General features: G+C 41.8%; 2 protein-coding genes and 2 long non-coding RNA genes across 5 annotated transcripts in view; 2 read left to right on the forward strand and 2 right to left on the reverse strand.

The window, feature by feature from the left end:
* The window catches only part of mre11a (MRE11 homolog A, double strand break repair nuclease), a 57152-nt gene extending 52869 nt beyond the window's left edge, over positions 1 to 4283 (reverse strand). The window contains exons 1-2 of the mRNA XM_076283043.1: positions 4165 to 4283; positions 3920 to 3994 (exon numbers count right to left, since the gene is read on the reverse strand). Of these exons, the coding sequence (XP_076139158.1) occupies positions 3920 to 3939 (20 nt within the window). The 5' untranslated portion in view covers positions 3940 to 3994; positions 4165 to 4283. The remainder of the gene's footprint in view (positions 1 to 3919; positions 3995 to 4164) is intronic.
* Positions 4284 to 4388: 105 nt separating this feature from the next.
* The window catches only part of ankrd49 (ankyrin repeat domain 49), a 31821-nt gene continuing 12512 nt past the window's right edge, over positions 4389 to 23697 (forward strand). The window contains exon 1 of one of the 2 annotated variants that reach the window (XM_076283049.1): positions 4389 to 4493. The gene's annotated coding sequence lies outside the window, so the exon portion shown is untranslated. The remainder of the gene's footprint in view (positions 4494 to 23697) is intronic. The other variant, XM_076283050.1, reaches the window with a different exon arrangement.
* Positions 6842 to 9457, forward strand: LOC143121309 (uncharacterized). The gene is made up of 3 exons (XR_012986473.1): positions 6842 to 7181; positions 7334 to 7561; positions 9369 to 9457. It is a non-coding gene; the product is annotated as an uncharacterized LOC143121309 (long non-coding RNA).
* Positions 10172 to 11128, reverse strand: LOC143121310 (uncharacterized). The gene is made up of 3 exons (XR_012986474.1): positions 10803 to 11128; positions 10375 to 10475; positions 10172 to 10245 (listed from the first exon to the last, which is right to left on the reverse strand). It is a non-coding gene; the product is annotated as an uncharacterized LOC143121310 (long non-coding RNA).

Raw genomic sequence — 23697 nt, forward strand, 5'->3', positions numbered from 1 at the left:
ATTCTCAAAGATGAGATGATCAGAGACCGCCTTGTCGTAGGTATAAAAGACCATGCCCTTTCAGAGAAATTACAGCTAGATTCAGAGTTAACTCTTGTGAAGGCTATGACGAAAATAAGACAAAGTGAAGAAATTAAAAAGCAACAGCCTGTATTAAGAAGTAGCATTGATGGCACTGAGGCAAACATGGATGCAGTTAAATTCCAGTTCAAACAGAAATTCTCTCCACATGGGAAAAGTACTTTTAAACCAAAGACAGTACAACATAATGCAAATGATAAATGTGGCAGATGTGGAAGGACACATGAAAATTCATTCAATGCATGTCCCGCGCGCACTGCTGAGTGCAATAAATGTAAGAAGAGAGGGCATTTCGCCACTGTATGTAAAACTAAAATGAGAATGGAGGAAATTAAAGAAAGTGACTTGGATGGAAGCATAGAGTCATTGTTCCTGGGCACAGTGAATTGTACAAAATCCAACACATTTTGGCAGAAGTCGGTTGCATTGAATGGCCAGCAGATGATGTTCAAGTTAGACACGGGTGCCGTAGTGACGGCTATCCCGTCACATTTTTACTCACAAAAGCTACATGGTGAGCTGTTACCGACAACCAAAAGACTGTGTGGACCAAGTAACGTTCCCATAGAGGTAAATGGACGTTTTACTGCAGAAATTAGCCATAATGGAACTGTAGCGAAGCAGCATGTATATGTTGTGCCAGGTTTAGTGACTCCTCTGCTGAGATTACCAGCAATACAAGACCTCTGCCTGCTCAGTCCAGTACAGGCTATCACGACAGCAGAAACAAGCTACAAGGAACAATATCCCAGAGTTTTCACTGGCTTAGGTAAGCTAGAGGGAGAATACAAAATTAAACTAAAGGACAATGCCTCTCCCTTTGCCCTCGCGGTGCCACGTCGCGTGCCATTGCCCTTAAGGGGAAAAGTCCAAGAAGAGTTAAAAAGGATGGAGGAAATGGGTGTTATTTCTTCCATAGAGGAAGCTACAGAGTGGTGCTCAGGAATGGTGGTAGTACCAAAACCTAATGGAAAAATTAGAATATGTGCTGACCTAACCCGCCTGAATGAAAATGTGTGCAGGGAGCGACATATTCTTCCAGCAGTTGATGAGACACTAGCTAAACTAACCGGAGCTAGAATTTTTTCCAAACTGGACGCCACTGCTGGTTTTTGGCAGGTGCCTTTGCACAGAGCTTCAGCCCCACTCACCACCTTCATCACGCCCTTTGGTTGTTATTGCTTTAATCGTCTCCCTTTTGGAATATCATCGGCCCCTGAGCACTTTCAGAAGCGATTGACGCAGATGCTGGACGGCCTAGAGGGAACTTTGTGTCATGCAGATGACATCCTGATATTCGGTGCCACGCCCAAAGAACATGATGAGAGGGTGCATAAGGTGTTGCAGAGACTGCAGCAGCATGGCCTTACTCTAAATGACAAATGTCAGTTCGCTGTGAAGCAGGTTAAATTTCTCGGACATGTTGTCAGTCGAGAAGGCATACAGGCAGATCCCGAGAAGATTAGAGCGATTAGAGAGATGCCACCACCGAAAGACGTGTCCGACGTAAAACGCTTCATGGGAATGGTCAACTATGTGGGAAAATTCTCACCCAACATTGCAGAGCTCACAGGGCCTATCCGAGAACTCCTGAAAGCGGAAAACATGTGGATGTGGGGAGCAGCGCAGCAGAGTGCGTTTGATAAAGTGAAAGACGAGCTCAGCTCATCTGCTGTCCTTGCCCAGTACAGCCCAGAAAAACCGACGAGAGTGTCAGCAGATGCATCGTCTTACGGGTTAGGAGGGGTCTTGTCTCAGCTTCAAGACTCTGGAGATTGGAGGTCAGTGGCTTTCATATCTCGCAGCTTGACTGAGACAGAGCGCAGATATGCCCAAATTGAAAAGGAGGCCCTTGCAGTCACTTGGGCCTGCGAAAGATTTCAGACTTACCTCCTGGGTCTGCACTTCGTGATGCGAACAGACCACAAACCATTAATCAGTCTCCTCAGCTCAAGGCCGCTTGATGACGTCCCACCTCGTATCATGCGATTCAGATTACGACTTATGCGTTTTTCCTACACAATCATACATGTACCAGGAAAAAATCTTGTAGCAGCCGATGCTTTATCAAGAGCTCCACTCCAGTCTACGGCAACGGAGGAAGACCTTGTGCTTCAGAACGACGTGAGTGCTCATATCCAGGAGGTTATTCAGCAGCTCCCGGCCTCACCTGAGAAATTGCTACAAATAAGGAGAGCACAGGAAGAAGATCCAGTGTGTAAGCAGCTGTCCTCCCTGATCCACACAGGGTGGGAAAAAAACAGTTCTGCACCACAGTTGAAGCCTTTCTGGCAATACAGAAATGACCTGCTGATGGTGGATGGCCTGTTGATGAAGGGAAATAGAATACTGATTCCATTAAGCATGCAAAAGGACATCTTGGACAAACTTCACCAGGGCCACCAAGGCATGGTGAAATGCATGGCCAGGGCCCACGAAGCAGTGTGGTGGCCAGGGCTGACTACACAGATTAAAGAGAAGGTACGTCAGTGTGAAATTTGTGCTAAAGAGAGTCAAAATGCCACAGAACCTCTGATGACCACACCCTTGCCCTCACGCCCTTGGGCACGGCTAGCAGCTGACTTATTTGAATGGAAGAAGGGTCAGTATTTAGTAGTCATTGATTACTATTCACGTTACATTGAAGTTGCCAATCTTACACGCACTTCAGCAACAGCTGTGATTGAGAAAATAAAAGCCATCTTTAGCCGCCACGGTGTGCCGGATACACTCATCACAGACAACGGACCACAGTTTGCTGCCACAGAGTTCACAGATTTTGCTAAGGATTACAACTTTCAGCACATAACCAGTAGCCCCCGTTACCCGCAAAGCAATGGAGAAGCGGAACGGGCAGTAAAAACTGTCAAAGCCTTGTTGCAGAAGAGTGAGGACCCTCACAAAGCGCTTATGGCATACAGAGCAACTCCTTTAGCCCAGGGAGTATCACCAGCGCAGCTCCTGATGGGGCGCAACATTCAAACACCCCTTCCGGTGAGTCCAAACACCCTCAAACCAGCCTGGCCGGATTTAAGAGCATTTGAGTTGAAAGACCAGGAGCTTAAAAGACAACAGGCTGAGGGATACAATAGACGACACAGAGCACGGGAAACACCATCTCTCAGGCCAGGTCAGAAAGTTTGGATACGGAACACACCACACACAGGAGTCGTCTCTGGCTCAGCAGGGACGCCACGCTCATATGTGATTCAAACATCCACAGGCAGTCTCAGAAGAAACCGTTCTCATCTGAGAGTGGTGCCTACACCGTCTAGAGGCCAGCCAGACTCTGGACAACACACCAGGGTTGGCAGGGAAGTCAAGCCTGTTCAAAGACTGAACTTATAGTTTAGTGTTGTGAGTATATACGGAGCATAATAACCTCCATACCACAACAGAGAGGATCAGGCAGTCTACCCTACCTCTCAGTTAGGTTATGTACTTGTTTTTATGAGTTCATGAAAAAAAAAAAAAAAAAAAAAAAAAAAAGAGATGTGATAAGATATGCAATGTGAAATGGAAGTTGATTTAACCAGTTTACATATGCTCATGTTTACAGAGATGTTTAACAGGTCATCTGTTCCCCTGCCTTGATGGTAAAATCAGTATTAGGATTTATTAACATATGATTTGAGTTTTCTATAAAGATCCTGAAAGTATTAGTTAAAAGGGGGAGATGTAGTGAGCAGGTTTTGATATGTAATGAGCGCGCATGCGCGGGTGTTCAGATTTGAATAATGCCTCAGTAAAGAGTCAACAGCACATCTTGGTCTCTGGTCCATTTGTTATAACTTAGTATTATACAATACAAGACAGTTAGGTTGTGTGCTCAACTCACGCGGGGTTTGCAGAGGTCATCTTAAGTGGACTGTTTGTTTCCGATGTCAGTCAAAGCGCTACTGTGTCCGCAGACCTGCAGAATCGGGTGGAGACAGGACAACGTGAGGCTATTCTGGGTGCAAGTCCAGCACGTCACCAAAATCAAACGAACACAATCATTTATTGTCACTACACCCGTCTGATTGTAAGTTCTTAGACGTTAAAACCACCACTCGTGTCACTCTTCATACATGTATAAATTACCTTGATTAAATGTCACGTCTCGAACTTTAAGTTCAACTTCGTTTCGATTTCCTCATGAGGTTCATGTGAATGTGCAAATCTGAAATCTCCCTCCTGCGGAAGTGGACTATCCGCCAGAGCGTTCTGGCATATGTAGTTTTTTTATCCAACAGAAACAAGTCTTAGACATCCATAAAAACTACAACACCCAAAGCACACACACCAAAATATTCTATGACTCGAAGACAGCTTGAAGTTGTGGAAACAGGTGACGGTGGTAGGTGGATGAACGGGTTATCTTTCAGGACCAACACGGAATGTGAGTAGTTGAAGGAAGACAACGCGTTCAGGTGTGTGTATATAAACGTAATTTATTCATTCAGTCGGAGCTAGAGATTGGTAAAGCAAGGCTTGGTGAAACACCGACACATTTGAAACACGTTGTGCACGGTGCCGAATACACCCCCACGACTGAATAGCTTTAACATTAGGCCTACTTCAGATGAACAGCTGGCCCAAAACTAATACATCGTTGTAATTAGAGTAAAGATGAAAACATACTGTATCGTAGTGATCTTGTCCTCGAACACGTTAGCGACCACGAAAGAGGACCGCCGTTACGCTATCCGGCAAACAATTTTTGTGGTCACCGCTATTTACCGATTTACGGCTCCCGTTGACTTCCATTCAATACATGTAAACAATACTTCAATTATGTGCTAAAACCTGGCTAAAACTAACGCCGCTGACGTATGCCAGCAACCATTTAACTTTGATAGTAAACTACGTTTTCGTACAATATATATACAGCAAGAATAACAGAATAATTCGCGAGACGGCGGTCGAAAGAGGTAGTAAATATGAGCATACAGACTTAATTAAGCATCGTAAGAGGTGGTTTCTGGTTTCAATGAAGAATGTTCCAATGTGTGTAGACGTGTCTCAGTTTATAATCCTGTGAAAATAACGATTACTAACACGGGAAAAGGTAAAGAAGTGTAGGTAAACAAGCGAATATATATATATTTTTTCAACGCCGGTGTTGCACCAAATTCTGTGACCTGTCGAATTGTGTGACTCTAGAGGGCGCTGTTTTATTGGAGTCTATGAATGTACTGAGCTGTACTGACACACTGACAATTCTGGCACATAACTGGCAATTCTGTTATGTGTATAATTCTTCTAATAAACTCTGTACATTTTTGAAACATGGAACATTGACTGGGTGTGGGTGTATTATTCTAGAGTAGAGTGTAGGGGTTGACAGTAGGCTTATCAACATATGTGACCTGTCCTGCTGAAGTCCACCTCTTCGCTGGAGTGGTGGGGTAGGCTTTAGCTCTACTCTATAGAGATAGTATAGAGAGGAAGATACACAGGCTTTAGCTCTACTCTATAGAGATAGTATAGAGAGGAAGTTACACAGGCAGGCCTGTGGAGTAATACACCCACACCCAGACAATGTTCCATGTTTCAAAAATGTACAAAGTTTATTAGAAGAATTATACACATAACAGTTGGGCAGATGACGTGACGCCTGTTTTTTCTGTAATTAAGTGTAAATGTTTACTAAACTGCATTTCTCAACTAAAACAACACATGCCAGTGGGGCATAGAACATCATTTTATTTCAATATGATGATTTTGGGACGTAACATGTATTTGGTGTTTTTCATATTTCAAGGTGAATAGCAAAATGTCCTGCGGTGTGACTGTAACATTGATGACTCATCAAATGTAAATATTAGTAAAATAAAGCAGATATGGTCGGAGCAGCTAATAAATGCCTTGGCATTATTTTGTAGTTATCTACTTAATTAACTTACGTTTTCAAAATGCTAAAAAGTACTAAAATAATATTTACAGTTAATTTAGTTTTGAAACACAAATGCTGTCCTGCAGTGTGACATAGGATATTAGATTTTTGTACTGCCAGTTACATGGACAGCCATAGGGGTCCTTTAGTCAAGCCACCAACCAGGAAGTCCCTCAGATGTTTGGATGTGCTAGGAAGTTTAAAAGGTGAGTGTTAATCTCTTATTAATTTGATAAATTGCATCATTCCTGTCAGACCATGAACGTGTCCATTTTTGATAGTCCTGTGGTGTGACTGATCTAGTTCGAGAAAAAAGAAAAATATTTTTTAAAAAGAATCATATTCAGGTTTAAAACAATGAATTTATTCAGTTACTGTAATGCCCAAGGTCAGTCTTGTATACTAATGACTCAAAATGGTTGTAAAGGTGGAAAAGTCCTGTGGTGTGACAGCCCGTCCTGTAGTGTGACATAATTATGTCAGATGTCTAGCTAGATTTTTGTCTGTTTTGTTTGCAATATTATACCTAAATATAAATATATCTCTGTCTCTATATACATATTAAACAAATATTGTAAATATTATATATAATATACCTATATGATACTTATATTACACATAAATATATATCAGTCTTCGTTATACATAATATACTTATATTATACATATATTAAACATAAATATGTATCTGTTCATTTGTTTGTTGTATGTTTATGTCAACAGTCACTGATAATTGTTTTTAAAGTGATTTTTGTCAGTTTTTAGGCATGAGCAAATAATAGTAAAAAAAAATAGTTTAAAATAAGTTTATAATAGGGAAATTGAGTTGGTGAAACATTCATAAAATTCACCTTTGGCTAAGCCCCGCCCCCCTTAGTTACTGTTGCTACGTCCGACAACTTCTGGGCTCTAGTTTTCTGACTGGTTATCGTAAGACTATCAACAACATGGCTTATGCTGTGACAGCTCTTCCTGCTGAACTTTTGTCAAAGTTTTATAAAGCAGCAAATAAAGTGTCCGATAGGAGTAGACAAAAAGGTCTGCAATATGCGTTCGAAGGCTATATTCAGGACATACAAGTGAAACGCAAAGAACAAGGCATCCAAATAGAGGCAAAAGCATACCGGTCACAGTCAAAAAATGAACCACCGCATATCCTACTAATCGAGACGGAGGCTGGGACTGACAATATCAAGGAGCAACACTGTTCATGCAAAGCTGGGTACGTCTCTATTCACTTCTAAAATCGTTATTACGAAGCAAACGGACTAACGGTACGCACGTATACGTTGTATTTATTCAGCGTGTGCTAGCGTATCAACAACCGGTAGACTATTCAACTTAAACTGTAACTTAAGGTGATGTTATGGTTAGCTCCACAGGGTTTTGCGCGCACATCATTGGGCTTATCCATACCCTGGATCTCTGCAAGGCACAACACATAAACGCTGTGCCAGTTCAGTCCTCCACAAGCTTACCCCAACAATGGCATAAGCCAAGAGGTGCTAAAGTAGCACCACAGCCTGTGACAGCAGTCGTTGTGGCCAGGGCCAAGACAGAGCGAAAACGGAGACCCATCTTCTGCCAATACCGCAATGACAGGTGAGTCACAGCTATGTTTATTTTTAACACCATGTAGGCTGGCTATCCCATTGTGTCCCTCCACCATAAGCAACTTAATTGTATGTAGCCTATGTGTTTGAGAGCACATGACATACGCAGAAATGTATTTTGCATTTCAGATTACTTGACATACGTAGAAATGTGTGACTTTTCCATCTCACAGGGCCATCTCTGAGGTAACAGATCAGGATTTGTTGTTATTGAGACAGCTGACAGGGACACCTATGAGCTACATAGCAAGCAAACCCCCGATAGATGTAGTGATAGGTCAGGAGAAGTACCCTCTTGGAAGTGGCTTGAGCTACCAGGTAAAGCAGATTATGTAAAACTGTTAAAGATAATGACTAATTTCTTATCATTTGCAGGAAGACATTTTATTACAGTCACATAGCCAACATACATTTGATTTAATTTTCAATAACAACACAATAATTGATTTATCATGTTAAAAAAAAACATTCAAATTCAGGAGCTTAACTGTGTGTAGACAGATCATTGTGCTGTATCCTATGCTTTTATAATGTTCGGCTGGAAATTGGACAGCATACAGACCACAAACCATATCTGATTTATGTTTCCAAGTCTGACATTAGGGATCCGTCCAGAAACCATTTTAAATTTCTTCACTTTGGCTATGGCTCTTTCTACATGTACTCGGTGTTTGGCTATTTTCTTTGTCATCTCAACGTCTGTAGCTGGCATCTGACTATTTGATTTGGCAAAGGGGGGAATGTTCAAATTAAGCCCAAGCTCCTTTACATCCTTCTCAATAAGAAAACCCTTATCCACCATGAGCCCATCACCTGCCTTAAGATAGCCACACTGAAGCAGACCTTTCAGTAAATCTTTGATCCCACATTGTCTAAATAGCTCTTGGTCTGAGATTGATCCTGTGTAAAGTGTGGATACAAAGATAATGGCACCACGAGGATCACAGGCAATAAGACATTTAAGTGTGTTGGCAGATTTGTAGTTTGAGTAAGTCTGACTTTGAAGTAACAGTGATGTTGGTTTTTCTGTCTTAATCTCTGTACCATCAAGAATAGCAAATGTTGTTGGGAACTCTGCTCTGTAGGTGTCAGGCATGTTTTGTGTTATTGTGTCCCTGTGTGGCCAAATAGACATGTTGCCTAGCCTACCATACATGAAATCAATCCATGAATTGAATAAAGTGCTAACAGTTCGTTCTGGAATTTGAAATTTGAAGGCCAGCTCTTTCAGATCAAAGTTTTGCCTCAGCTTCATAAGCACAAGTAGGAACTGTTGTCTTAAAGGCATGAGGTTGATTTGCTGATCTACTCTGTGGTATGTCACAGGGCTAAGTGTTTGTGTATCTGTTGCAGTACTGGGTATCCTAAAAAAAGCACACAGCTTGTTGAACTCATCATAACTAAAACCTGTGCTGTACTTAAAGTACTCAGGCACATTGCAGTTAGATATAGTCTCCGGTGTGAGTTGGTAATGAACTTGAGTGGGTGTGGTGTGGGTGAGTGAGTGAGATGAGTGAGTTTGAATCTCTTCCCTCAGCAAGGCATTTTCTTTTTCTTTATCGGCAAGTTGCCTCTTTAATTGATTTATTTCTTCTTGGTCCTCTGTGCGATCCTGGTGTGGATCGATCCTCTGTGTGAATGTGGTCTGTGGGAATCTGGTCTGCTGTGTGAATCTGGTTTTCTGTGTAAAAACACAACAATGACATTAATAAAATGAGGCCTAGTAAAAAAAAATAAAAAAAACAAGAAACATAATGTAAATAATAAATGTTTTTTTCCCCCTTCAATGCATACAGCTCCCACTATTGGACAACACTTCACAAGCATCCTCCCAATCAAACTCCAGTGACTTCCCAGCATTCCCTTTGCCACCACAGCCAGGCTCTTTCTGTACTGTCCTTAATGAAGTGCAGATGGAAAGGTTCAGTACCATAGTAGTCTCAAAGGCTGAGGCAGAGGCACTTGAGAAAAACACCAGACAGCAGAGTAGCAACAACATCTGGCATCATGTCCGCTCTATCCGCCTAACCTCATCGTCCTTCAAAAGAATATTCTCTAGAAGAGCTGACTTTGAACAACTTGCCATCATCATGCAGAGGAAGAAGAGCATCATGACAAAAGCCATGAAGAGAGGCCTGGAGCTTGAGCCAGCCGCTGCAGCCCAGTATGCGGTCATCACTGGTAATGATGTGCAAGTGTGTGGGTTTGTCATCAACCCTAACGCCCCCTATTTGGGTACATCCCCTGACAGAAGGGTTCAGAGTGATGAGAGTGAGACCTATGGACTACTCGAAATTAAATGTCCAATGAAAATCAGCTACACCGATTGCCAGTACCTTAAAAAGGGTAGCGATGACACCTACAGACTCAATCGTACACACGAATATTACTTCCAAATCATGGGACAATTGGGGATAACTGGGATGCCATGGTGTGACCTTTTTGTGTCATGTGAAAGTGACTATCACCTGGAGCGAATTTGTTTTGATCCCGAGATGTGGAGGAAAATAAAAGATAAACTTGACTGGTACTTTTTTGAGCACTTTCTCCCTACAATGTGCAATGACAGTCCACAACAGTCACATGAACTGTAGCCTACCTGTTTCAATGACGATGGACAACTCCTCTGATGTGGTGTCCTGCACTGATGAGCCTGATACTGTGGAGATGCCTCTGTAAATAGATAGATACATACAAATAAATACATATGTAAAATCGATTAAAGTGTTTGATATTATTCTGATACTGTGTTGTGGCTGTAATATTTTTTCTGTGATTGAATTATATAAATATACCTCTTACCTCTTAGTTGGCAGTCTTCGACTTTTGACTGCACTTCCTCCACCAGGAATAGCAGGGACTGGATTTGGGGATTCGGGACTTGGTTCTCCATTAACAAAATGCTGAAATAGTGATGTAAAATATTGTTGGACTGTGGCAACACGGTGGCGGTAGTCACCTTAAAAACTACCACAGCGTATCTATAACATTAACGTTAGGTGTTTGTAACTTTAATAACGAAGTTAGCTAGCTGCTAACATCCAGCCGCTAGTCAAAGAAAACAATCCTGATTTACGTGATAGCTAAGCTATCCCTAAACTTGCTTGCTTGCTAGCACATTGATTCTTCAATAATTAGGTTAGAGAACCGAAATCATAACCTAACACAGCATAAAATTGTCTAACTAGTATATCATATAACTTCACAGTAAGATTAAAAGCTAAATTTACCTTAGAGCACACAAAAGTGTGCTTGTTGATCCTCGAGGGGTTTAGCTGACTGTGAGGACGTCCACACAGTTTAATCCAAAGACGACACTTGTCAGGATTTGACTTCGGTTTTGGGAAGGGGAAAAAACGGACACCCCCCTCCAACCTTTCTGGGAAACGCGTATCTGTATTACAAATGCCCCAGGCACAACGTTTAACCATATTTTTGATCAAAATACCTGCCGAGACCGAAAATATGAGACGCCTGCGTTAAAGTCAATGGAGCGATGTGAAAAAGTGTCGGACCTCTATGGGAGCTCGTTGTTGGCTGCGCTGTGATTGGTCAATCTACATTCTAGGGTGTGGCTTAGCCAAAGGTGAATTGGATAGAAAATATGTAACAGCTGTCTCTGTTCCATCAACAGATATCAAGAAAAGAAAGCTAAAGGAGAAATTCAACCATGAAATGTAACCAGCCTCCCAAAACATAAGAGAGCAAAGCTTTGTGGGGAATGGAATAAGACAAAGGCAAATAACAGGAAGAAGAAGAAGGATCTGGCAGCCATTTGGGATACTACTCCCCCATCACCCGAAAATGTCCTTTGGTCCAGTTCATCTTTCTCCTGCTAATGGTTCTCTTTCCCCAATTCCAAGTCCCCTCCAAAAGGTTTGTCAACCCAAGTTGACAGCAAAAAAGTGACCAAGACCAAGTGTATAAGTATAAGTATATATATACCATTTTGATCCTGTGAGGGAAATTTGGTCTCTGCATTTATCCCAATCCGTGAATTAGTGAAACACACTAATCCCGGCGTAGTGAGCTACCTGCAACAACAGCGGCGCTCGGGGAGCAGTGAGGGTTTAGGTGCCTTGCTCAAGGGCACTTCAGCTGTGCCTACTGGTCGGGGTTCGAACCGGCAACCCTCCGGTTACAAGTCTGAAGCGCTAACCAGTAGGCCACGGCTGCCCCCAAACTGTTTGAAGTGGGAAAGTTCATCATAGTAAAATATGATGAGAGGCGATATGTGTGCCAAGTGTTGAATAGGAATAGGAGGAAATACAGGCGAACTGTATGGCTCAACCAAAGTCCTTTTAGGCAAATCCCTCCATTCGGTGGCCATATTGCAACGCTTTTTGGGCTCTTGTCAGGCATCTATTTCGGCAGAAATGCGCATGTGCAAGGCTTCACGACACCAACCTTGCTCCAGCGGCGAGATCACACCACATGATTGGCTCAATGTATTCACATCACAACACACCACATGATTGTCATCATGATGTCGACGTTTTGCCGCGGAAGGGGTGGGATATGTGTAGAAAACTGCCATATTGGCGTTTCAAACTAACTCCATGCATTTCTATGGAGGATTTTTTGAGTGCTGTGTCTCCTCATTATAAAGTCTCTGGTTCAACATGGAAACAAGAATGCCTTCCAGTGGCCTGGCAAAGAAGATACCATTTACTACTCGTGGAGTGACATAAAATTCCCACTTCAGAAGCCGGTTACAAAAACTATCGGTTACAGTCTCCTAAACTGCCAGCATCACGTACACGCACGGCGTAACCGATAACAAAAACTCACCGGTTAAAAAAAAAACGTCGTGGTGTAGACGGCCCCGTAATTGGTAAGATTTCAGAGCCTGAGCCCCATGGTCGAGTTCCGAAGTTAACGAACATGGACTGGCTCATGTGCAATGCATAAGTTTGCCATTTCTCCTATGAAATAATGTTTACATCCTTTTTTTTTTTTTTTTTTTTAAATATTGGCTCTAACAGCTTGTCATATTTATGGTCTGATATTTTGTTTGTGAAATTTCTCTTGTTCACTGGAATCTTTGTTCAAAGAGCTGAATTGATGATTTTAACATGCTTTTAATTATTTTAGCATGATTTTAATGACTTTCTACTGAGAAACAAGATATTTGTTTAGTCTTTCAAGTTAAAAATATAAATGAAAGGTCTTTATGACTGGGTCTGATTTGACGCCTCCAAAATGTTAATTATTCAGTAGGCCTATGTCTTGTTCACTATGTTTTTAGTTCAAATTCATACACTAAGTAAGTAATAAAATTGTACTGATATGTTGCATTTTTATTAATGTTCAAGAGATTCAAATTAATTTGTTTGTTACAAAAGTATTCAATAAATTTCACCATAAATGTTCATACAGTGTCTCATTTCGTCCTGTGGTGTGACGGGATGTCCTGTGGTGTGACATCACTTCAAACACAATTAAATGACTTTTACTATGTTAACTAGCTTAAATAATTATATGCATTTGAAAACATTGCATAATATAACTATATAAAAACATGATAAACATTTTCAAATATTTTTTCTCATTTTACACAATATTTCCACTGGAGTGAGTGGTAAAAGATGGCACAAGCAAAGAATATCATTGAAAAACAGCCGTGAAAAAAAATATATGCAGAATTTTAATGATCATTCTTTAAGAATACTTGCTAAACTTAAAACATTTCTGATTTGTATTTGAAATTAATAATATTTCAATATTTGAATTTTATAGTAATGTCATGTCACACCGCAGGACATATTTTGCCTGGAGCTGTGAGAAAAGCTTAATTAATTACATAATAAGAAAAAAAAATCTGCTAACCTCTAACAGTTTCAAAAACAACAGTATTTGAACTTTACAAATTCATACAATTCTCAAGCAATTTAAAACTTTTTTTAAAAAAAATGCTGTTTCACCCTTATTTGTCATCTACCCAGTCGCTAAGCCCTGCCCCCCATTGTTACCGTGTGAAAACTCGGACAAACAAACCAGACTCGATTAGAAATAAATTGTGGACAAAGGCAGCTGACAGTATATGAAAGCAGGCTTTGAGGACGTTTTGGTCGATAAAAGGATTTACTTTCCTCCAGAAGCTATCAAAAGGGACTTAATTATGCTATGGAGGGGTGTATTGAAAACTTTAGAATACATACAAGGTGACAAGCAGTTGTGGCGAGTAGCTGTGCAAATCACTGTGCAAAAACCACTGACGTTAATGCTAGCTAGCTAGCTAGTGGAAGATTGATACTAGTAGTAGTAGTATAGTAGTAGTAGTAGAATAGTAGTTCGTTAATGAGCATTTTCATCTTGGGATTTAACAGGGAACCTGTGCCCACGTTGTTGGCTTAGTAGCCTAGAAGCTACATTACGTCGAGCTGTTGCAAACGCGAGAGACGTCCTGTAGGCTACTGTTGATGAATATACCTTGTTTTCTAGCCTCTCGGGGTACCGGCTATCAGTATTACCCGTCCCCCATGCAAAAAGTTTGACCATGATTATCCGTTGGGTTTTTTTGAGTTAATAAACTCCATAAATAACCATTAATTTGTCATTTTATGCCTGCTCCCTGTTGTTTCCTATGGAGTTGTCCGAGCTGATGTCCGAGTCCCGTTGAGGCTGGACTGTCATTGGCTCATCAGCGTTCTAAGGGTAGCGCTTAGTGACAGGTCAATTGCCTCATCAGTGTGTCAGTACAGCTCAGTACATTCATAGCCTCCAATAAAACAGCGCCCTCTTGAGTCACAAAATTCGACAGGTCACAGAATTTGGTGCAACACCGGAATTCCTGTGTAGGTTATGGGTGTGTTCGTAAATTGCCACTCTGAGCGCTCCAACCACACAAACTTTTTAACCGTGTGCGTTATTCTATTTTCAGAGTGTCAGATTGAATTTACCAACGCACCCTATATCTGACAGCTCAATGTGACAGGCGCGAGACACGCAACATTTTAAGGCTGCTCGATTATGGCAAAAATCATAATCACAATTATTTTGGTCACGATTAACGATTATTCATGGGGGGGGGGGGGGGGGGGTATATAGCTGTTATATATAGGCTATAATAAGAAAAATAAGAAAAACAAAGTTAAATAACTTGTGTAACTTAAAGGTGCTCTAAGCGATGCCATGCGTTTTTTAGGCTAAAACATTTTATGTCACTTACTGCAAACATCACCTAACCAACCGCTAGCTGTCTGTGTCCTGAATACACTGCAAAAAAATGCCATCTCTGTGGACAGCCCAGGCTCCAAAAACGGCAACAAAAACAACCTGGGGCCTGTACTACGAAGGGAGCTTATCCTACCCAGATGTAACCCAGGGTTACTTTGTTAAACCGGGGTTGACAAAACCTGGTTATCTTTAGTGGTGTTAATCGGTACTACGACGCTGATTATGAAGTTGATTTGTTGAGCCGGGGTTAACCTCATTGGAGTTTGTGCGCGTTCACATAAAAGGGGCGGGTTGCAGCGCAAATCACCACTTTCAGTGATGACGCGTTCACCTTATTTTACGGATGAGGAATGCACAATTATTATGACAAGTTATGAGGAATTAAAACCCACTCTACGACAAAAATCAAATACGTCGGCAGTGAACAAAGCAAGGCAAGGCTGTTGGCAACGTATTGCAGATCGGGTAGCCAAAATGCCTAAAAGTAAAGTTTTATTCCCACATGTTCTTCAAATATGTGTTACGGAGGATTAGTAGCTTGCGGAATGTCTGAAATGAGTTGAAATAATTAAATTGCCTAATTGAAGTTCATAGAAAAGCCTACAGATGCAACCCAATTCAGAAGTGGGCATATAGATTACAGTAATAAGGATAATTGAATGTTTAAGTAGCCCCTATTGACTGATTTAGTGTATGCATAATCCTGTGAACATTTCAGATGCAACACCATTGCCAAACGCACATGGCAGCAGGTGAAAATGAAACACAAAAACATTATTCAGAATAGTAGGTTTATATAGTTATAGCTTGCATTAATATTTCTTAATTATGAAAACATGTAGGCCTAGCTTATAGCCTTCACTTGGTCTCTGTTTTACAGCTAACAAGAAACAGGTGTCTTCGAACACTACTGTAGGAGGAAAGGCACCAGAGTGTTTTACAGTAGCAGAGGAGTTGGCCATCGCAAATAATAGTGGAAGGCCGATTATGGAGGGGGTTGAAGGAGGCATTCGGTCGGATTCTGGTGCTGTGGAAATGTGTAGCCTTTATGTGCAGGCTACAGTAATATGACATTCAATTCAACAAGTTTGTTAAAATGGTGATTTTTATTTATTAGGCCTACTGTAGGCTATGTCCGATTTATTTTAGGCTATTCTTGCTCAGATGTTCAGCATACTGTAGGCCTATGTCCGATTTATTACGTACAGTATTCTTCCATCACCGATTGAATACATGAATGTCCACGTACGGGCATTGCTATGAGACGTCTTCCTAGATCATCTGACAAAGAACGAATTCCCTCGGCTGACAATCTACATCTTCATAGAGAATATCGTCCGGGTAGGCTATATTTTCTGGCGGTCTCTAAAACCCCTCGCCCTGCGAAGAGAGTCCCTCACGATTTGCGCTCCAATGTCGTATGGATCATCCAGGTACGCCAACATGTCTCGGGAGAAATTGTTAGAGGAGGGGTGGTACTTATAAAGGGTGTGGTTAACGGAAACCTCGGGTTAACCAAGAACATAACCTGGTCGGAGCAGGTTTGAGATGCAGCGTAAATTGCCATGGCAGCATACCTCGGTTAAAATCTATCCACCTTTCGTAGTACGGGTTAATCGGGAAGTTACGCCACACGTGATCAAGTTACTCTCGAAGTTACCCAGATAAGCCAGAAACCCCGCTTCGTAGTACAGGCCCCTGGGCAAACCTAGCCCATAAAAACATAACAAACTGTTCCAGCAAATCACAGACGAGATGCGCGTTTAGGAGAGTTTCAATTGCACGGGAGCAGCACAGGAGGGAGGGGGAGGAAGTAGCGAGCTAGCTCTCTGTTTTGTTTGAGGGAGGGGGAGGAAGTAGCGAGCTAGCTCTCTGTTTTGTTTGAAAGTGAACAGAAGTGACGTTACCCAGCATCGCTTAGAGATTCTTTAAGTCTATTTATTAGCAGATGCATTACATTGTGATTACTGATTACTAGGGCTGTAACGATTTACGATTCGAAACCGAAATCGCGACATTCATATCCACGATACTGTGTCGCGGTGTGAAAAGGCAGAATCGCGACACACCCTTTCTAGTGTTTCACGCAGTGCTTTGCAGCTTATGCGGCCGCAAAAGCAACCCACAACTCCCGCTTTACTTATCGGTAGCCTACGTTGTCCAAAAACAAATAAATAAATAATAATTTCATACCTCTCCTTGCTTTCATTGTAGACTATGTGTGCAACTTTACCAAACAGTATAGAAGTAAACCCCCTCTCCTTGCCCCGCTCTCTCTCACGCTCCCTCCCTCTCACTCTCCCTCCCTCTCCTGCTCAATGAACACGCGCAACTTAAATAAAACATTCACAATCGTAAAAGCAAGGACGCATAGACGACTAGCTAAATTACTATTAAATCCGCTTAGCATCATTAGCATGCTGCACATATTTGTTTAAAACTCTTGCATTGAAGTAGCATTGAAGTTGACTGATCATCTCAATACCAACGTTTCCCAAAAGGGCCTGTCCCAAGGAGAACAAGTATTACCTTGAAACTTAAACACACATGGGGAAACTGAACAGTCCAATCAGTAGACTATGATAGGCTAAGCTATATGCTACTTTGTTTACAATATTTCCAGGCTTCAACCAGACAGCTGAATTAAAGAGGTAGAGTTGTAATAAAAAATAGTAGGCCTAGGCTATAGGCTAATCTGCATAAAGTGTGCTGTCATAAATATCAGTCATTCAGAAAAATATTTTTATATCAGGATATAAAATAATACATATATTAGGCTATATTGTAATCCTCTGGTGTTCTAAGGGAGGCTATTAAAATGTTATTTAATAAAATGTCTAGCCCCCCCCCCCCTCCAAAAAAAAAAAAATCGAGATTCGTATCGAACCGTGGGTCAAAAATCGTGATACAAACCGAATTGTGAGGTTGGTGTATCGTTACAGCCCTACTGATTACATACTGTGGGGTGTGGCATATTCAGATATTTTGGATTAAATCCAGTGATGTTTGCTGATGATCTGGGGCCGTATTCACAAAGCATTGTATTTTACCACTAGGAATATTCCTAAATCGTACTAAAATATTTCAATATTCACAAAGCGTTGTATTTTACCACTAGGAATATTTCTAAATCGTGCTAAAAGATTTCAATATTCACAAAGCGTTGTATTTTACCACTAGGAATTAGGGGTGGGCGATATATATCGTCTGCGATAATATCGTGATTGTTGTTTTAACGATGTGCAATTTGACATTATCGAGTATTTAAATTACACTCGAAATCACGCATTGAAGACTCATACATTCCCAGGAGGTGTATGCGGGAGAAGCCCCTGGCTGCAGCAGAGCAAGTGTCACGTGATCACTAGTGGGTCACAACGTTGTCCCACGCACGCCTAATGTTTATTTTGTGCAGCCAGAGTAGCCTACTTGGGATTTTATGCGGCTACTTTTGACAAGTATCTGTTCAAGTAGCATTGATGAGACAGTCACGTTTTTTCCTACACGGTATTATATGGAGAGAAAACGTTAGCCTTTGAGTATTTTAATAGTCAGTTGTAAACAAAGAACTATTCTCAAGTAACTCTTTTGTAAATGGACTGAAGTTCGCTGTAAATATCTACGTTTACCGATTATGCTAACGTTAGCATCTATGGGATTTCTCATATACTTTAGCCATAAGCTAACGCATTAGTTTCTATTCTGTAACTTGGAATAGTAGCCTCTTGGAAGGCTAGTGCTCTTAAACAAAACATAGAAGGAAATAACTGATATGTACTCTGTTGGTCTGCTTAGTTTTACAGTGAATCCTATGTAAAGGTTTGAAAGGAACTTCAGCCTCAGACTTTCTCTTGGGAAACTGTTAGGCCTATTCATCTTCTCTAATGTAGCTGGCTAGACCATGTCATTGCCACACACCCAAGTGGGGGCAGAATTGGAAATGTGTCATAGAGTGGCATTGGTTGATTTGGTTAAAAAGTCACAGGTTAGGTTATTGGTTATTATTGTAATGATGCTATTCATAAATATTTAGCCGTAAAGTAACTCAGACTTTAACAAACATTTTTTTTAAAGGATATCGACTAATTATCGTTATCGTCAAAATCACAAAAAATATTGAGATATTATTTTTTGTCCATACCGCCCACCCCTACTAGGAATATTCCTAAATCATGCTAAAAGATTTCAATGGTACCAATGCACTGTGGGAGTCCCCCCCCCCCCCCCCCCACACACACACGCCATCTCTAACAATTTCCGGCATACGAATGAGTTCTGGCCCCAACAGAGCATCTGCAGCAGGAACAAACTCGCTCACACACCTGCACACACACCTACACACACACACACCTGCACACAAATGATATCATAAGATGACTAACCCAGATAAGATGACCAACACTTCTATATTCAGAGCCGGTTGCCGTTCTCTTAATCAGAGGAGCACAGGAGCGGAAGTTGGTATCTTGTTTTTCCATCAGTGAACAGACTTTATTACAAAGACAAGTAAATGTTTCCTGAGACATTCTGAAGGTTTTAACCTACTGAACCCAGGACCAATCACGTCGCACCACTCAGTAGCTCTGTGGAACGCCCACAGGACCAATCACACTCTGTGGAACGCCCACAGGACCAATCAGGTTCCACCACTCAGTAGCTCTGTGGAACGCCCACAGACGATCTGAAATAAAACAAAGTATGTGGATGTTTTATAAAACAGAGTAGGTGTACGGTCATGTAGGGGTGAACGATTTTGGAAAAAAATCTAATTGCGATTTTTCTCACCAATATTGCGATTGCGATGCGATATGCGATTATTTTTAACCTCTTTATCTTCTGTCTTATTCAACAAAGACAAGCAATATATTATTCTATAGTATGACCAACACAAAATTAGATAAGTTAAACATAAACTGTTATTTCCTGGAGCCCAGGCCTATGTTATGATGGCATTAGGTCATTGAATAAGATTGATGAATGAAATATTTTTTATTTAACTATTTTAATCACATTAGTAGACCTATATTTGTTGAACTTCCAGCCTTGTAAACATTTAATGATTCTGATTCGTTTCTATTTTGTTTCTATTTCATGTAGATATGTCCTCCTTTCGTTAGTTAACAAATAGGTCTACATGTAGTGGCACTGACACGGCTTCTCATTGTCCTGTGCTCTCCATACACGCGCGCGCACGCACGCACACAGTGCCTGTGTGTAAATTTGAAAATGCGTGTGCTGCAGAGAGAGAGAGAGAGGTCAGAGACCCGTCAGATAAACAGAGTGGATGTAGTTACATTACAGTGTGGTCACATAGGCCGAAATAAATGTCCCCTCTCCCCACTGCCTTTCGGCGGCTGGCAGCAGCAAACCGATCAGACGAGCCCGAGATGATGATCAAGTTTATCGTTGCCTAAGATAGGCCTAGTGAAACTTCCCTTCACCATGTTCAGTCCGAAATAATTATTCACCAGAAAAATAGTTTGAACGTAAACCCGACGTACAGGAATGCCACTTGCGCCAAATTTATAGGAGTCATTGCAGATAAAAAGACGTCTTAAAATTGCGAACAATGCATACAAGGCCTTCTCGAACGACAGAGATACAGATATCGCCGAAAAGGAGTGCGTCATTGACCGCAGTTACATGCAGGGAGTAACCCGGTTTTCAACAGCAATATTCGTTTTGCGTGCGAGTTGTGTAAATTCATTCTGATGGCATCAATCAATTTAATCCGGTATTTGGCGCAAACCGAATATCGCTGCTACATTTAAAGCCCGAATATTCCCTGCATGTATAACTGTGGTCATTGTGTACGGTGAATTGAATGGACACATTTAGATCGAGCATGCAAGTCATTGCAATAGCCTATAATAATAGGCCTACCATTTAGTTACTGCATTATCCATAGTGATGTTCTTATTGAAAATGTAAAAATACTAAAATTAAAAAGTAAATTGCATTGTGGGGCTGTCAAATGATTATTGCAATCATCATTGCAAAATCACATAAAAATCCCCCAGGCTACTTGGAACATCTCTTTAAATTGTGCTCAAATACATTTCTATGGAAGATGCTAGCATGGCGAGCTGGTTTAGCCAAGGCCTAAAGACCATGAAGGATAGTATGTAAGACATTGAGCCATGAGATGTGCAGTTTGTAGCCCTTAAAAGACGTGCACTGTTAATTTACTCACTGTTATTTTTATTTAATTCATCTTGAGATGTTTTAAGTTTAAATTTCAGCTCAGTGAAGCACTTAAAGCACCAACACTTCATTAAGTTACTTTTCTTGTAGAATTGTAAATCATAAGTCATAGGACAACCTATATAGGACAGTAATTAAGGAAAAAAAGTGAACCTGCTGCGGTGTTAAATGCGATGTGGTTGAAAATGTGGGTGCACCTAACTTATGTGCTGGTGCACCTAAGAAAAAAAGTTAGGCGCACCAGTGCAACCAGTGCAAAAAGTTAGTCTGGAGCCCTGCCTCTCCTCTGTAGGCTACTTGCACGTGAATCGGAACAAACTACTGTAGATTGTTGTAGCGCAAATAAATGCGGCCGAATGACCGTTCGGCTCGGTGTTAACTAAAGGTTAGCATCATCAACACCGCAGCGCAATACGCATGCATGCAAATTAACTTGTTCATATCACAACAAAGCCAATCGCGGAGACAAAACTCTTTAAACAGGTAAAGTTATCAGCAGTTAGCAGCATGTATGTAGCCTAGAGCCTTAGCTGGTAAGCTAATGTTAGAACAGCTGGGTTTTTGGTGGTTAGCGGTGTCAACTACTTGCGGATAACATTATGCATCAATTCATTCATTACCTGTGAGATTAAATTTTTGTGCCGCCAACCCCCTTGGATATCGCAAATGCCCCCACTGTCACTGTACTCCAGTAAACAAAGTCCCCAGTGCACAGGTCAATGGCTGCTGTGCAGCCTAAACAGTCGTGGAGTTTTAATCGTCAGCTGGACAAGTGAATGAAGTTACCAGCCAGAGTAGCAGCACAGGGGAATTATGAACTAGAACCAGGGACATGGCAGGTTCGGGCAAAAGGTAACGAAGAGGTTTATTTTTAACCAAAGTAGCTCTACTGATCAGACCTTTCTTGACACTGTTAGCTGGTCCTCTTGTTTACGTTTTTTGCTTCTTCAGTGGTCTGTGAGAAGAGTCGGTGGCGCGTCGGCAAGCGCAAGTATAAATGCGTTTTGGTGACGTCACATATTACAAATCGCAGCCTTTGCGGTTTAAAAATCGTGTTTCATCATATCGCGATATTATCGCAAATGCAATAAATCGTTCAGCCCTACGGTCATGCAAACCAACCAACCATCTTTATGTTTTTCTCCAAAGTTTTAAAGGAATACGCCACCCCTAGGTGAAATTGGGTCACTCCCCGCAGTCCCTAGAGTTGGATGAGTGAGCCAAAGCGTTTTATAGCCGACCCAGCCATTGTCCTAATCTAGAAACGGCCCGGTTAGCTTTATTTTAGCGTAGTCGCTGTAATCCGGAGATGCCAGCTAGCATGTCGTTGCAAAAGTGAATCAAATAACTCAAGATTTTTTATAATTATTTCTTGTAACCTGTACATTCACATCGAGTACAAATATCAATGCAAATTAACACGAAGGGATTTACTAGACCAATTTAGATTTGGAACTATTTTCGGGCATAGCACCAGCAAAGCACCGCTGCCAGGCGCAAAAACATCACACAGCATCTGTAAACCCTCAACTTCCGGCAATACACCAGCGTGACTACCAAGTTCTCTGCTACTAGGCTGACACTGACAGGTGGGCTTTCTCTAAGAGTTCTAATGGCGATGAATATGGAAGATTACACGATAGACGAAGATGATGACTTCGACTACCAAGATCCAAGTCCCTACCTTTTCGAACCTGAGTTCACTGAAGAGGAGTTGCGAGCTTTGGATCTGGGAAGAGAGGACGTTGTGACTAGTCAAGGCGAGTCGGATGAGAGAACGAGAGCAAACACGAACTGGTGGTGTGAATGTGGAGAGTGGATCCCACTCTGCACAGCAAACACTCCATTTCAGTCGGCATGGGTTGGCACACTCTGTGTCCGGCTCAAAGAGCCTTATATTTGCCTTGTTGAGGATGACTCTCTTGTTGAGGATGACTCTCTTGTTGAGGACGACTCTCTGTCCGGCTCAAAGAGCCTTATAGAGGATGACTCTGTCCGGCTCAAAGAGCCTTATATTTGCCCGAGTGCCAACCAGTTCTTCCACTCTCACTTGTGAGTCTGTTGCGAACCTTGCGAAGCGTGTTTTGGAACCTTTGTGTGCGTGTTTTGGAGGAACCTTTGTGTGCGTGTGTTGGAGGAACCTTTGTGTGCGTGTTTTGGAACCTTTGTGTGCGTGTGTTGGAGGAACCTTTGTGTGCGTGTGTTGGAGGAACCTTTGTGTGTGTGTGTTGGAGGAATCTTTGTGTGCGTGTTTTAGAGGAACCTTTGTGTGCGTGTTTTGGAGGAACCTTTGTGTGCGTGTGTTGGAGGAACCTTTGTGTGCGTGTTTTGGAACCTTTGTGTGTGTTGGAGGAACCTTTGTGTGCGTGTTTTGGAACCTTTGTGTGTGTGTTTTGGAACCGTTGTTTTGGAGGACGATGGAGGCCACAGGTGCGAGGGAAGTCTCCTCCACCAGGTGGCACTAGATGTGTGCTGGCATGACTGCCATATTCCATCCCCTTTCCAAAGGCCTTGCTTTGTTCGATACTTTGCCAAACTGCCTAGAACTTTGCCTTTATCAAGAGCCAGGTGGTCAGACATGGCTGTGATGACCACGTAGGCACGTTAATCTCCTGTGATGAGCACGTAGGCACCGTTAATCTCCTGTGATGAGCGCGTAGGCACGTTAATCTCTGCCCCTGTCATATTTTGGGTCCAGCATGTACGCTTCTGTGTGCACCGGCTTCATGCAGAACTCCCTCC

The sequence above is a fragment of the Alosa pseudoharengus genome, unplaced genomic scaffold, assembly GCF_046254945.1.
Source record: "Alosa pseudoharengus isolate Yale_2024_CS ecotype anadromous, Long Island Sound unplaced genomic scaffold, YU_APseudo_1.1 YU_APseudo_1.1_scf_13, whole genome shotgun sequence".
Lineage (NCBI taxonomy): Eukaryota > Metazoa > Chordata > Actinopteri > Clupeiformes > Clupeidae > Alosa > Alosa pseudoharengus.